This window comes from Nothobranchius furzeri, chromosome 12 (assembly GCF_043380555.1).
Source record: "Nothobranchius furzeri strain GRZ-AD chromosome 12, NfurGRZ-RIMD1, whole genome shotgun sequence".
NCBI classification, from domain to species: domain Eukaryota; kingdom Metazoa; phylum Chordata; class Actinopteri; order Cyprinodontiformes; family Nothobranchiidae; genus Nothobranchius; species Nothobranchius furzeri.
In genome coordinates this window covers 71,500,920-71,517,599 of record NC_091752.1, presented here as the reverse complement: position 1 = coordinate 71,517,599, position 16,680 = coordinate 71,500,920, and the positions used below count along the sequence as shown (strand labels likewise).

At 44.4% G+C, this 16,680-nt stretch overlaps 1 protein-coding gene across 1 annotated transcript in view; it reads right to left on the bottom strand.

Annotated features, from left to right (window-relative positions):
* LOC107376187 (neurabin-2) overlaps positions 1-15,021 on the bottom strand; it is a 23,734-nt gene extending 8,713 nt beyond the window's left edge. The window contains exons 1-5 of the mRNA XM_015945161.3: positions 14,886-15,021; positions 9,675-10,069; positions 5,087-5,295; positions 3,946-4,272; positions 3,262-3,870 (exon numbers count right to left, since the gene is read on the bottom strand). Coding sequence (XP_015800647.1) covers positions 3,262-3,870; positions 3,946-4,272; positions 5,087-5,295; positions 9,675-9,984 — 1,455 coding nt within the window. The 5' untranslated portion in view covers positions 9,985-10,069; positions 14,886-15,021. The remainder of the gene's footprint in view (positions 1-3,261; positions 3,871-3,945; positions 4,273-5,086; positions 5,296-9,674; positions 10,070-14,885) is intronic.
* Positions 15,022-16,680: the final 1,659 nt, after the last annotated feature.

Sequence of the window (16,680 nt, the reverse complement as noted above, 5' to 3'; positions counted from 1 at the left end):
TAAGGGGTTGGATTGGGGGGTTAAACCACCAAATGGTTCCCGAGTGCGGCTGTGTCTGCAGCTCACCGCTCCCCCAGGGGATGGGTCACATGCAGAGAACAAATTTCACACACACACCTGTGTGTGTGACAACTAATGGGACTTTAACTTTAACGTATAAACATGAAGCATGAATCTGATTGGTCTTTGGATGTTTAATCAGAAGACGTTAGGTTCTTTGACTTATTCAGGGACCACCCACTTCCTACTAACCAGAGTCAAGAATACAGTTATAAAAACGACCGTACGTGACAAATGAGCTGATGGTTGTTCAGACAGCAGATGATGGATGAACTGATGGAATAGACGCTAGATGTTTTAGCAGAACCTTTCTACGTATCTGAGAGGGCGTGTGGCGTCCGGCTGCTGAACTCTGTTTGGCTGTATGCTCGATAAGCTAAAGTTTGTCCGACACAATTTGTGCCGATCCACGCACCCTTGTGTGAAGATCCCCAAGCGATCCAGGGGGTCAGGAGGTCGAGATGGACACTGCTGATGGCGTGGACCTCTGGTAGCGGCGCTGGTAGGCAGCTCAGAGTACGACCCGCCTAGTTTGGGTGATCTCCAGGTGACGGCAGGAAGCTGGAGTGTCTATTTTGCTTCTGAGGTGTTGGGTGGCTCTTAAAAGTGGTCGCTGCGTCTGTAATCACTCACAGGCGTCGCAGAGAGGCTTTGACCTTGAGGTCAAAAGACAGGATGGTCTCATAATGCCTGTTCACCGGTGGGCCGAACCGGGATGCAGCGGGAGAACTGACCAGATCAGGAAGTGATTCCTGTTTTTATCAACTTTTGTTTCTAAATTTGGGAAATCAGAATACGACACGTTTTAGAGGCGTTAACAAAATGGCTCCGAAACCCCGCCCTCACTCAGACCCTCAGAGACTCTTATTGTGCAGTGAACGTTAAACATTAATAATAACTTATGGTGTGTGAGTAAAGTGCTAGATTAAACACTGATCTGGTGTAGTTTAGATCTGAAACGAATCTTTGCAGGAAAAACATTCATTTTAACACGTCACCGATTAAAGCACCCATTACTCACACACTCTGGGATTTAAACATCGTGTTCATGCACGACATTTGATTATATCAACCTATAAAGTTGTAAAGCCGTTTATGAGTTAAGGAAGTGAACACATGAACTCTATTTGGAGTGAAAGAGCTGATCGTCTGGTTTTCTGCGTGACTTTAGCTCCAGCCACGATAAGGCAGCTAGTTTTATTATGTCTCTTTATCCGGTGACAAGACCTCGTTTGGAGGCCAGACAGACGGGATGTGTGACGCAGTTTGTGTCTGCAAACTAAAAAGTTCATTTCTGTTCATTTTGATGAAATAATTCACCTTTGGGTTCGCTACACACAATAAGGAAAATTTGCCTTAGAACCCAGATGAGCAGCGGCTCTACACAGAGCCCCTCCCGGGTATGGTAAATGGTAAATGGCCTGTATTTGTATAGTGCCTTCTTAGGGTTATTTTACAACTGTGACAGGATTATCTGTGTGTCGTTCACACAGAAACTCACTGCAGCTCATTGAGAGGTTGGATCTGAGAGATAACCTCCACAACAGAGCCAGATCTACGGCGGTCACATCTCTCACTGATGTGTGTTTCTAAGGAAAACACACACATTCCAGCTGCTTGAACCTAACGCAGCTGAAGGTCAACCTGCAACAGCTCCGACCGCTGATCACTCATCAGTTGACTATAAAAAATGAAAAGATGTGTAGGTTGGCAACGTTCGTGTCCCTTTAAGAAGCTGTCCCACCTTAAGTCATGTAAATCACGTGACAGCGCCATCTAGTGGACTACTTTAGTTTGTGCGCATACCTGTAGTCATCGACTATTCATCGTTATCGGGGTGAAACCCTCAGTAGATGGTGACCCTGGTTTTAGGCCACACCGCCCAGCCCTAGCACGACTACGGCTTTCTGTTCTCGGCTCTACTTCCCGTAAAACAAAGTAATCGTAGGCCTCCAGATGCTTTAAAGCCTTTACTTTTATGATCCAGAGCACAGGGCTTTCTGAGGAACAGCAGTAAATGTCTCCCCAGCAGATTAGTGAGAAACTACCAGCAAACGGGACCGATGCCTTTCGTCGTCCCAGAGCTCACACGGGCTTTAAGCTTCTCTCTAAACCTCCGCCGGTCTCTAGACGCTAACGTGTTTGAATATCAAGGATTTTCCCCCCAAACCCTCTTAAAAGTTTACGTCGCGTATTGATGGTGATTGACGGCCATTTAGTGTTTGTTTTTGCCGCCCAGCCACTCGCGCATGCACACAAAGAAAATGTCGACAAAGACCCTCCCATCACGTGCCTTTAGTTCTAGAAGATTTTGTATTTTATTTTGGCGGAGCAGGGGGTTTAACGTTAGCGTTAGCTTCAGTGTTTCACATCGTGGTTAATAGTGCTTGAGCACTTGTGGGCGAGTTAGAGGCACGGTAAACGGGTTACTGACTTACAGCGACACCGCACTGTTGCAGCGGTGAGAATGAAGAAAACACGTGATGCCAGAGCCAATCAGAGACGGGGAAGCAGCAAGCTAGCAGGAGCGACAGCTGCTAACCTCAGAAATCTACTGGATATATATCTATGTAGATCTGAACATGACTGGGTCATCTGTGTCGTGTTTACATGAAATCAGTGTTTTAATTAACTGATGGAAGCACCCTCAGTCCTGAAAACATGCTTTCTATACAGAAGACCAGGACCTGACCTGGACCAGACTCGAACCAGAACCTGGACCAGACTCGAACCAGAACCTGGACCAGAAAAGGACTAGGACCAGTCCTAGACTAGACTCGAACCAGAACCTGGACCAGACTCGAACCAGAACCTGGACCAGACTCGAACAGGAACCTGGACCAGAAAAGGACTAGGACCTGACCTAGACTAGACTCGAACCAGAACCTGGACCAGAAAAGGACTAGGACCTGACCTAGACTAGACTCGAACCAGAACCTGGACCAGAAAAGGACTAGGACCAGTCCTAGACTAGACTCGAACCAGAACCTGGACCAGACTCGAACCAGAACCTGGACCAGACTCGAACAGGAACCTGGACCAGAAAAGGACTAGGACCTGACCTAGACTAGACTCGAACCAGAACCTGGACCAGAAAAGGACTAGGACCAGACCTGGACCAGACCCAGACACAAAGGAAGTGCTCACAGCCAGAAGCTCTGAGATGCTCTCGCTCAGCCTGGCCAACAGAAGCTCTCTCACCTTGATGGGCTCTGTGCTGAATCGGATCTTCCTACTGGCCGGTGCAGGCTCCTCCTCCTCAGGAAGTCCAGGAATTTCAGAGCAACTGCTCTCTGGTTGATACGCCTCTTCATCTTCTTCATCCTCCTCCTCGTCATCCAGCTGGCTTCCCCCAGAGTCCTCCTCCCCAAGCCCGCTGTACGCACTGACTTCGACCAGATCTCCTTCTGAATAGTCCTCCTTTCTCGAGCCATCCTCCTCCTCCTCGTCCCTCCATTCAGAGTCTGCTGCTGTCACGTCTGATGATGGAGGGAAGGATGACGCTTCTTTTTCTCCTTTTTCAAAAGGAGCATGAACCTGGGCCTCCACTAACCTCCCTCCCGTCTCAGTCCCAGGTGAGTGGTCCTGGTCCAGCTCAGGACCAGCACCTGCAGTTACAGACTGGACCCTGGATTCAGATTTATCCTCGGATGAAGAGGAAGCGACAGTCGCTGAGGAACACTGTCCAATCCCACCAGGAGGTGGTCCCTCTGGGCTCCTCGGTGTAGAACCCTCTGGTAGATCTGCTGCCTGGGTGTCCGTAACTCTGGCAGCTTTGTCCTCCTTCACCTCCTTACCTGAAGGTGGCGCCTTTACCCAGGAGAAACACAGTGATGGTGAGGTGGATGAGTGAATGCAAAGAATTTAAAACGTTTTAATTCTCACCTTCTTGTTGGCCGTATCGGCTCTGGAGGCCATCTTGGGCTTGGGTGCCAAGGCCGGTGCAGACCGACAGCGGGGAGCATGGATGTTATTCTGTAGGTCGCCCTTTTCAAACGCAGCACTCAGCTGGCTAACGGTAGGGCTGACGGCGTCACCGGGGGCGACCGGAGCAGCAGTGGAGGGAACCGTGGTGGGAGAAGGAGGGTCGTCCAGCCGGTCCAGAGCTTCTGTAGATCCGTTAAAACGAGCCACGACATCCAGACGGCTGCCCTGGAACCCTGACGCACGCTCCTTCTTTAACAAGATACGGTTCGTTGCAGCTTGCTTCTCCTGACGAAAACACGGTTCAGCTTCAGGACAACTGCATTTAGATACCTGGGGCCTCATTTATCAAGCTAGCTTACGCACAAAACGGGGTCGGAAAACTGCGTAAGCAACTTTCCACGCAAACTTTGGGATTCATGAAAGAAAACGTAGCGGGAAAAATGTGCGCAACATTAAGTTGACTAAGGACCTGGCTTACACACATGTTGGACAAGGAGAGCACCTGCAGTGCTGCTGCTGAGAAGGTACAGTTATCCTGCAGCATTATCACTTGTACCGCTTCATTTTCACACAGAACCAGTAAACCATTTTTTATATCCGCCACAGATCTCTCTGAAGAACTCACAACATTGATGGCTTCAGCAACGCTGTGCCACTCCGTGGATTTTCTCTTATTTGTTTAGCAAAAGTACTTCCTTTCATTTCTCCACCTCACCCACAGGACCTCAACTTCTGCTTGTGTGAAGTAGCGCTTCCTTGATCTGCCTTGATCTACGGTCGCCATGTCATTGGCAGAGCGCTGCAACAGTCGGCTTATGTATATGCATGAGATCCACAAGGCACTTTGCATTGACCATTTATGGCAGTAAGTGGGCGTGGTGAGGGCGGGATGTGACTAAAATTCAGCTGAGAAACATTCTCGTTAGTCTCTGATTTATGAAGCGGAGATTGCGTGCAGCTGTGCGTCCTCCATGTTTGATAGATCACACGCCTGCTTGGCGTAAGTACATTTTTTTTGCTGAGCTTAAGTACGGTTTTAGTAAGGATTCTAAGCCATGTTTGATAAATGAGAGCCCTGCTCATTAGAAGCTTCACTTACCTGTAGGGTTTGCTGCTCAAAGATCCTCCTGGTCTCCTGGAGCTTGGACAGTCCGATAGAAGAGGCTCCGTCGGCTCCTGCTGGTTTAGAGTCAAACCGGTTCACCCGCTCCGAGACCGTGGCTCCCAGTTTGAGCAGGGCGCTGTGGTTGACGTTCTCGTTGAGACTAGATGCCCTCGGAAGGGACAGCTTCAGCTCCTCCTCTTTTCCTGCAAATGAGCAGAAATCAGAAAAACTCATCATAACTATTCCAAAAAATTATTGGAAGCTTCCAGAGCCGCTGCGGTCTGAGCAGCATCAGTGGAAACATTCCTTACAGTCTTACAGTGGGGAGATCCATGCGTCCCAACAGCCAGGCAGAGGTGGTAATAACAACAAGAACAATATTAGTAGTAATAACATCAACAACAACAATATTAGTAGTAATAACAACAACAATATTATAGTAATGATGATAATAATACAACAACAATAAAAGTAATAATACTAAAACCAACAAGAACAATATTAGTAGTAGTAATAACAACAAGAACAATAATAGTAGTAGTAGTAACAACAACAAGATTACTAGTAACAACAACAATAACAATAATGTTATTGTAATGTTTGTATTGTTATAGTAATGATGATAATAATACAACAACAATAATAGTAATAATACTAATAACAATAATAACAAGAACAATATTAGTAATAGTAATAACAACAACAATAATAGCTGTAGTAGTAACAACAACAACAAGAGTAGTAGTAACAACAACAATAATGATAGTAGTAATAACAATAATAACAACAACAACAATATTAGTAGTAGTAATAACAACAACAACAATATTATAGTAATGTTGATAATAATACAACAATAATAGTAATAATAATATTAACAATAACAACAATATAGTAATGATGATAATAATACAACAAAAATAATAGTAATAACAATAATAATAACAAGAACAATATTAATAGTAGTAATAACAACAACAACAATATTATAGTAATGATGATAATAATACAACAACAACAATAGTAATAATACTAATAACAATAATAACAAGAACAATATTAGTAGTAGTAATAACAACAACAACAATATTATAGTAATGATGATAATAATACAACAACAATAATAGTAATAATACTAATAACAATAATAACAAGAACAATATTAGTAGTAGTAACAACAACAACAATAATAGTAGTGATAATAATAATAACAACAATATTAGTAGTAGTAATAAAAACAACAATATTATAGTAATGATCATAATAATGCAACAATAATAGTAATAATAATAATATTAACAACAACAACAATATAGTAATGATGATAATAATACAACAACAATAATAGTAATAATACTATAACAATAATAGTAATAACAACAACAATGGTTATAATAACAACAATATTAGTAATAACAACAACAATAATAGTAATAACAACAACCACAATAGTAATAATAACAACAATAATAATAGTAATAACAACAACAATGGTTATAATAACAACAATAGTAATAACAACAACAACAATAATAGTAATAACAACAACAACCACAAGTGTAATAATAATAACAACAACAATAGTAATAACAACAACAACAATATGTAAGAAGAAGAGGTTATTACATTCATTTAATGAGCCGTAAGGCGTGGGATTCCATAGAAAATATAGAATCCACCTTACGGATCGAGGGTTATTTAAACCAGAAGATTGGGTCATTTTATTGCAGAGATTATGTAACCGTTATGTATTCACTCAGAGACACAGAATAGAGAGAGTCGAGTTTAAAAGTTAAGAATTTTATTACTAACAATTTAACTAGACTGACTTTAGACTAAATGTATAGTGTAACTAAAAATGGATGAGACGGTGAATGGACGACGTGTCATGTAATCAGAACCAGCAAATCCGAAGAAGCGATTAGTTCTGACGGGAACTGAAGATGTTGTTTTGAATTAAGCTTTGGATAGTTTCAGAAACGCATGAGACGCCATCAAGTCAGTCTACCTGCCTTGTGGAAGTCCTCTGTAGATCAGGAATGTTGAGGTCCAATGAACCCTCTCTGGAAACCGGGCCGGTAGAAGAAGCCGCGGTTCCGACCAGACCCGTCTTGAGTTACACGTTATTGGCGTCTGGTCAGACCCAAACCTGGGTTGGTAGATGGAGCTTTTATTCTGAAAGGAGCTGTTGTTGCCGCTGGTTGTTATAGCGACTGGATTTTTCAGCTTGTCGTTGGTTCTTTCGGTTGAAGAGTTAAAGGTCGGATTGGCCACTCCGTCGCTTGCTCTGGAACACTTTGAACTGGCGTTAGAGCTGACGTGGCATAGTTTTATACCTCGGATGTTATGGTTTAATGTTGAATGAAAATTACCAAACACCATCAGAAGCACGCCTCCATCAGATCTGTAAAGTTCTGATTGGATCAGTGAAAGGAATGTGTTGTGTCCTTTTAACACTACGTGAAATGAGTCCTGTTGGAATCCTTAAAGTTACAGTACTTATTATTTCTATAGGATCATAATAAAGTAATTAATATTTTGATTTCACAGGTCGGTCACATCTTATTTATTGACTAACACTTTGATGGATTAGCTTTATTAAAATAGAATTCTTTGATTAATTAAAAGAAAAGAGTCCATTCTTCGTTCTTCTGTCTTCATTGCTGGAACGTAAACAGTTTAGAAACGAATGCATGACCTTGTGGCTGTTTCATGCACTCTGGCGCTGTGTCAAAGGGACCGTGAAAAAGATTAAATAACCTTGGTGGAAATAGCTCCTTCATCACGTTACAATAATAATATTAATAACAACAACAATAGTAATAATAACAACAATAATAGTAAAAACAACAACAATATAGTAATAATAACAACAACAATATAGTAATAACAACAATAATGACTGAGCTCTGTAAAATCACTGCTATTCTCAAGAAGCCAGGTGCGGATCCCACCAACTTTGATAATCTTCGTCTAGTATCTAAATTACCATTTATTTCCAAAATCCTTGAAAAAGTTGTTGCTTCTCAGCTTCACTCTTATCTCAATTCTCATATGAACAATTCCAATCTGGTTTCAGACCACAACACAGCACGGAGACAGCACTAGTAACAATCACAAATGATCTACTAATGGCAGCAGACTCAGGCCATCTCTCCATTCTGGTTGTACTAGATCTAAGTGCTGCATTTAACACCACTTCTCACAGCATACTTCTCAAAAGATTAGCATCTATCGGCATTAGTCACACATCCCTAGCCTGGTTCACCTCATACATATCGGATCGTACTCAGTTCATTCAACTTCAATCTCACTCTTCTAGTCCTTCTCCGGTTACTGCAGGAGTTCCCCAAGGCTCAGTTCTAGGCCCTCTTTTATTTATCATCTATTCTCTCCCCCTTGGTTACATTTTCCGCAAATACAACGTTGATTTTCACTGTTATGCTGATGACACCCAGCTGAACATTTTCTCCAATCCAAATGCATGCCTTCCACCACTCTCCCTCTCTAACTGTCTATCTGAAATTAGATCTTGGCTCTCTCAGAACCTACTTAAACTAAACAGCAATAAAACTGAACTCCTACTCATTGGCGCCGCTTCTGTTTTAAAAAATTCTCCCAACTTCTCTATCGATATTGACGAGTCCACAGTTCACCCATCCTTACAGGTAACAAGTCATGGTGTCATACTAGACGGTGCACTTTCATTCCAATCTCACATTAACCGTGTTACTCGAGTCACATATGACCATCGTCGCAGTATCAACAGACTCCGTCCTTTTCTCACGCCTCATGCTGCTGCAATCCTCGTTCATAGTCTCATCACCTCTCGCGTCGACTACCGTAACTCCCTTCTGTTTGGTCTCCCAACTAAATCCCTTCATAAACTCCAACTTCTCCAGAACTCTGCAGCAGCATCATTACTGGGACCCCCTCAAGAAATCACATCACCCCTGTTCTTAAAGACCTACACTGGTTGCCAATAGAAACCAGGATCACATACAAGATCCTACTACTTACATTTAAATCTGTACATAGCACGGCTCCACTTTATCTATGTAACTTACTAACTATTGCTACCACTTCCCGATTTCTTAGATCCTCATCTGCACTTCGTCTGGTTCAACCTCGAGCTCGCCTTACCACCATGGGGAGCAGAGCTTCCAGTTGCTCTGCTCCCCGGCTCTGGAACTCACTTCCCTCTGCCGTTAGAAATACGGACTCTCTTCCATTATTCAAGGCACACCTCAAACCCACTTATTCAAACAAGTTTATTCCCTTTAGACCTAGACTTTAGAATTGTTTCAAATTTTTATGTATCTTGTTTGTTCTTTTTGCCCTCTCTCACCTCTGTTGTTTTTATCTTTGTAAGGTGACCTTGGGTTTGAGAAAGGCGCCCTCAAATAAAATGTATTATTATTAATGTTATTAAAAGAAACAGCCAAGATCAACAGAACTGTTAAAGTTGTAGCTGTTTGCTAATTAAGGTATCCATGGTAACCTAACAGCTATGTCTTCCTGACAGGAGCCGGCCTTAGACACACAGAAGTTATTTTGACTCTGAAATTGGAAAGATCCTTACCGATCATTTTGGCTCCATCCTCCTCATCACCTGGAGACTGCATCTGCATGAACATGTTCTTGATGCGGTGGACGTTAGAGCCGTACCTCCTGCCTCTCCCGGTTGGGCGGGGCAGGAGAGCAGGTTTCGAGGCAACATCAACACCTCTGTTAGCAGCATTGTTGAGGTGGTCAGTGGCCTTCTTCAACGCCGCCAGCCCCGCCTCGTAAGCGTTTTTCTGGCGTGGGGGACTCCGCAGATTAGAGCTCCCGCTGTTCCCACCAGAGGCCCCGTTCCCTCCCGGGGCTGGCGGGGGCTCGTTCTTCATCATGTTGGAGAGTCAAAAGCTGCCAGACGGTCAGCAGGGATGTGGGGGGAGAGGCAACTGCATCTTGAAGCTGTGTGACCTTCAGCACCTGGAGCAAACAGAGATCAGCTGTTTTTCTGTCAACACTTCAGGAGATGCACCGGTTTAGGATCTCAGAGTCGATTCCAATTTGTGATCCTCATCCGGCTCTGACCTGCAGACGCTGATTTAATAGAACACTCATGTCAGGATTGTGACTCCAACCAGACACTTCCTGTTATTGTTATTATTTTTCAGATGGAACCGTCACTGATGGATTACCACAAAACGCTTTGGTTTCTTTCTATTTTTTCTTTTCATTTTCAAAGCTCGAGCTAAAGCTAAAGCTAGCTTCGTGCTCAGTGACAAACAGTGTGTATGTGTGTATGGGGGGGGGGGGGGGGGGGCATGCTGCCTTTTAGGTTACATTAACACAACATGCACCTCCTTCGAGTTCAACCCAAAACCAGCACAGGAGGTCCGGCGGTGTGTCAAAGCCAAGTTCTCTCAGATTTAGCGCCAACGTTTCCTCCGTGGTCTTCTTTCATCAAATCTACAATTCATCTGAAATGAGCCGTGATTAAAGCAAACCCGGTGAGAGTAAACACAGAGAGTTGTTGGTATTTTGGTTCCTCAGTTGGAAGCTAATCTCTGAACTTATTAAACATAAAACTGTTATAACAATAAATAAGACAACATGCTGCTGAAAGGCATTGTGGGAAATCAGAAAGACCGTTTACAGTGCTGTCTGTTCCATGTCCTGGTCCTGGTTCCGTCTGATCCTCACTCCCAACTTCCCCTTTCTGCACAACCACCCAGACTTTCACCGTTTGGCGATGCAGCCAAAGGCTAGACCTTAACTCACAGGTATCAAACTCAGGCTCTCGGGCCAAATTTGGCCCATGGACTAGTTATATTTGGCCTGCTAGATCATATATCAAATATGTATTAGAACTGGCCCGCCGGCTCATTTGCTGCAAATGCTACAAATCCCATAGCGCTTTGTAGCATTAGCGAACCCATCTTTTCCTGTTTACTGTCATTAGCATCTATGCTACCAGTCTCTGCGTCTGCAGCTGTATAAGGAGCCTAAGTCACTTCCGCATCGTGGGTCCCCGGAAGAACGAAACAATGATGCAAGTCAATGGGGCTAAAAGCTATTTTCTAGCCCGCTCTGCCTTACGCCCTGGATCACACATATGTTGTACTACAACTTCAATGAAAAGTAATGATGGTATTTCGACCACACCAGTCACGTACTTTGAGATTCATCAGCTTGTAAAAGTCTGTAGTTAGCATGACTACAAACTAGAAATCGGCACATCGCATATGTAGCGATGGGTACCGAATTCGGTACTTTTTAAGGTACCGACCAAATTCCATAGTACCGACTGAGCATCGTCATTTGAAACGGTGCCTCGTTTCGGTACCCGTCCTTCATAACAAGAACTTGCCTAGACAGCTGCGCATGCGCAAGAGCGTTATGTCGTCGGTCGCTGCGAGCCAGTTGTAAACAGAGCAGCATGGTGGAAAGAACGCACGCTAAAGCTTGGGTCCACTTCACTAAAGCCCCCTTCAGACAGGCCATGAAAAACGGAGATGTTCCGGACTCTGTCCGTAAGACCTTTGTGTCTGAATACAAACATCCGGATAACGTGTTCCGGACTTTAACCGGACGAAGCCCCTAGTAACAGGTCCAGACTTGTTACGGACAGGGTGGCTGCTTCAGACTGGTGAGGTAGAGTTCCAGACAAGGGGGAGGAGGAGGGGACCGGGGGACGCCGTGCGCACCTAGATAGCTCGCTGCTGTAGCATGCGGCGAACCACGGCAGCTCGCCTCCTACAGTACCGCCTAGACGCGCAACGGAGTGCTTCACACCGCTTCAGTGATTCCTTTGACCATTGAGCTTCATCATCCAGGTCTCTTATGCGTCTTCGTGTGCGCAGAATTATGCTTAAGCGCCTCGTGATTTTTATCTTGAGAGGCGCTATAGAAATGATATTTTCTTCTTCTTCTTAACATGAGTCCGATTCCCCCCCCCCCCCCCCCCCCCCACCAGACATCTGGAACTTCTCCCTGCTGTGTGAACGCAGCCGAAAGGACAAGTTCCAGTACAAAAGTGGTGTGTCTGAAAACAGTTCCGGTTAAAAACCGGATTGAATTGTCTGCAAACGTTCCAGAATGTCTATCTGAAAAGGGCTTAAATGTGATGGGTAACTGGGTGATGATGAAACCAGCGACAACGATCTAAGTGAGACATCCTCATCTTAATCTGCTCCGGTAGGTAAATAAAATGTTTAAGATAACGTTAGCTTGATATGTTAGCTTCCGTTCTGCTAATGGTGCGTTCGCTTTCTCCTCGGAACTCCGAATTTCCGACTAGAAGAACACGAACGCGCTCTAAAGTTTGGCTGCACTTTACTAAATGCGACAGGTGATTGGGTGAAGATGAAACCAGTGACAACGATCTAAGTGTGAGGCATCATCGTTTTAATCTGCTCCAGCAGCTAAATAAACTGTTTAAGATATCGTTAGCTTGATATGCTTGCCACCATTGTTATCAGCTAATGATGCGTTCGCTTTCTCCTCGGAAATTCTAACTTCCCAGTAGGAAAAATCAATTGAAAAAGGACGGTAAAAGGAATGAAGATAAACAGTAAATTTAGTTCACAGTAAAGATGTTTGCTTCAGTTTAATTATCAGCTTATAAAACTACAAGGACGATGTTAAAATACAAACAGTTGAATGTTATTTATCGTGATATTTATCAAATATGGTTATAAATTGAGAAAAATATGTATTTAATTATAAAAGAGAATTAAAATATTAAACACTCAAAAGTATCTAAAATTGGTACCGTTAAGTACCGGTATCGATTCCTAGGTACTGGGAATTAGTACCAAATACATGCAAATGTCAAAGGTACCCATCCCTACGCATATGTGACGTCACCACATAATCTCCTCTCCCCTAGCGTAGCTGCTACTTACCACATGACCAGATTTATGGTGGTTCTTTCCTCCTGTGGGAAGTATGCTGAACTTACATCCCTTTTCCCTCAGTTTTCTCCATGTCTGGTTTGATGACGTCACTTTCGTGAAGCGCGTTTGTAGTCCTGGACATATTTTCACACAACACCTAAAATATTGTTTCCCCCGTTCAAAAATAAGCGCGGTCTTGGTATCAAAATATGTCTTTAAAAATCACGGACATCATATGTGAAATCCATGGCACAAAACAAGCGGAGTTAGAAAATAGCGTTTTTAGCCCCGTTGACTTGCGTTCATTTTTTCGTTCTTTTGGGGACCCGTGGTCCGGAAGTGAGTTAGGCTCCCTATACCTCCGCTTACTCAGCCTGGAGTTTACCCGACGCCCATTGACCCAACTCTGTGCCCAAGCTGCTCTCCATCTTCAGCAGCACATACCTGAGTGAGTCTCACTGATGAACACCTTCCTCAGCTCAGAATCAGAATATTTGTAAATAACTATCTATAGAAATAATCACAAAAATTAAATGGTATCTAAATAAAACTAATATGAATCTAATAATTTAAAATCAAATCAAATTCATAGCTGAACCTGAATATTTAAAATTAATTCTAAATATTTACTGATAAATCTTAATATTTTGAATCAAACCAACACACAGTTTCCACAGAGTCTTAAAAAGTAATCAAATACCTCATTTATTCAACTACAAGTTAGGCTTGCAAAGCATGCAAACTCCATACAGAAAGGCTTCAGACGGGTTTGAACCTGCAACCTGCTTGCTGCTAGGCAACAGTGCTACCAGCTGTTCCACCATGCAGTTGTCAATCTAAATATTCAGATTTAATTATCTAAGTTTAGAATCAACCCTAAATGTTTAGGTTGAACAGTTTTATCGTCCGAAGCTAAAGGTGCAAAAATGGCACCATCGGTACTCCATACAATCATCCTCAGGTATACAGGAAAACTTCTGTCACCTCTTCCCATCACTCACTCACTCACTCACTCACTCACTCACTCACTCACTCACTCACTCACTCACTCACTCACTCACTCACACACACACACACACACACACACACACACACACACACACACACACACACACACACACACACGAGCCTGATGAAGAATGCCTGCACAGCACCTCGCGTTAACGTCTGCGTGCGTCACGCACACGGACACAAGGCCCATTATAGTAACACAATGAATCCGTTTGTTGACGCGAGCGACAATCCCGCATCTGGACAGGAGACCCGGCCCGGGGCCTGCTCCGTTCACACGCTGCGGCGGCACATGATGCTCCCCAGCCGCTGCGTCCCCCGGACAACATCTGGATGTCTGACAGCCAGATGTTTGTGGCTAAATGTGATTTTAACGTTGCTCGTTATTTCCGCGTTGATCTCCAACATGTACTAGACTGGAGGAACACAAACTAGTCAGAGTTTTTAGTTTACAATTACATTTTAATTCCATTAAACGGCACCATGTTGGAGCCGAATTTAGCGGAAGGCGGCGGAGGGCTGATAGAAACCTCCGCGGGCCGTCCGGGGGCGGCTGGAGCAGCGGGAGCGTTCGGAAATATGAAATAATGTTTCTAGAGAGGAGGTTAGGCGGGACGGTGTTTGGAAGCGCGAAGGCGGCCGGGTGTGTCTTCCTGTTGTGATTTCTCCAGCTTTCCGGGCTCGGTCTGTTCGGACACCCCCGCTGGACGCTCCGGTGGAGTTCTGACAGGAAAGCCCGGCGTCGCCGGTCGGTTGGCTAGGCGGACGGTTGAGGCCCCTCCGGGCGTCCGCTCCCCGCTACGGCGCTTCCTGCCGGCAGCCGCAGACTAACAGCAGCCCGTAACGCGGTAAAACTGCATGAAAGCCCGTCGGTGAAGCCCCGTCGGTCATACCTTGTGTTCCGGTGTGTTGGAGCGGCCCGGAGACCGTTAGGATCCCTAACAGAGACGAGCCATTGTCCTGCTGCCGTCGCTGATCCCTGCTGAGTGCCTCCTCCTCCTCCTCCCTTCGCTCATCTTCCTCCATCCCTCTCTCTCTCCTGCTCGCTCTTCCCTGCTTCTGCGTATCATCCGCTTTCTCTGCCCATCACGCCCACCATCCATTAGCACTCCGGGTAATCAAATAAAATATATTAGATATTAAATCTGGTGGCTGATTTCTGAGGGCAGGTTGTGACTTTTAACGGATAAAGCGGCGGTTCCCACCGCCGAGCTTTACTGTTGAGGGTGATATGCAGTGCTACAGCGACCCCTGCCGGCCAGACCAGTAAAGATTTCTATAGTCCAGTTGCTCTGCAGATGCAGGAGAGGGAGGGAGGAAGGGAGGTGGGTGGGTGGGTAGGTAAGTAGATGAGTAGGGTGGTACTGAGGTAGGTAGGTGGGTATACATAGGCAGGTAAGTAGATAAGTAGGGTGGTACTGAGGTAGGTAGGTAGTTAGGCATGTAGGTAGGAAGGTACTGAGGTAGGTAGGTAGGCAGGTAGGGAGGGGGTAGGTAGGCTGGTGGCTACAGCACCCACATCCCCCACCGAACCCTGAATCGGAGCCAAGTTCTACAGGGAGATCTGTTTTCTACCAATCCTGCCTTTCCCAGGATCCACCGATTACCTTTATCCCCTTTGCTCACTTTTTTAATCTCACATTTTACGTTTCCCATTTTTTATATTTTAAATTCATTTTTTAATGTTATTAGTTTTTAGTACTTGTGAAGCTGTGGTGTTTACCTGGAGAGGTGCCATGATAAAAAAGACCAGTTCTTCTTCTTCCTCATCAAACTGAAAGCAACCTGCAGGTTTGCCCAAAGGCACTTTGGAGACTCTTGGTCTAGATGAGACTAAATACCGACCTGAAGGTTGAAGACATCAATGCAATTACTTGTTTTATGCCGCACATTTTTCTTGTCATTTTGTAGAAATCAGTGTTCGTTTTGACATTAAACGGTTTTGGTGAAAGAAGCCAAATTATGTCAGTTACCTTTAGTGCATTTATTCATCTATTGGTGATTTTATTATTTATCCTCAGTAGAAAACACAGGTGACCAGCAGGGGGCAGCAGCGTCAGCGGTCAAGTCCAGTTTTCTGACACATAGAAATCATTTATACCCCTTTTATTATTCCTAAGTGGGAGTGACAGCGGCACAGCAGATCCACAACAGGAGCAGAAACACAACTAAAGCTCGACCATGAGAGAATACTTAGGATTGGGCTGAATTTACAGCACTTGAAAAACAAAATACTGGGTGATAATTATAACAAAAATCATTGTGCATGGAGTCTGCATGATCACAACATGCCCTATAGGTTATAAATCGTAAGTCACTTTGCATAAAAGCATCTGCCAAATAAATAAACATAAACATGTTCTCCCTGCGCATGCGTGGGTTCTCTCCGGGTTCTCCGGCTTCCACCCACAGTCCAAAAACATGACTGCTAGGTTGATTGGTCTGTCTTTGTCTTTAGGTGTGTGTGTGTGTGTGTGTTGCCCTGTGATGGACTGGCTCCGTCCAGGGTGTACCCCGCCTGATTGCCCGACCGAATCAGTCTTGAGGCTAGATGAACTCTGACCTTCAGAGAGGCTTCCGCATATGCAGACATTGGCTTGTTGCGCTGCCACACGTTTAGGTGAGGCCGTAGTTAGCTTAGCTGCTAACTTTAGTTACAGAGACAAAGCTTTGTTAGCACCGTGATGA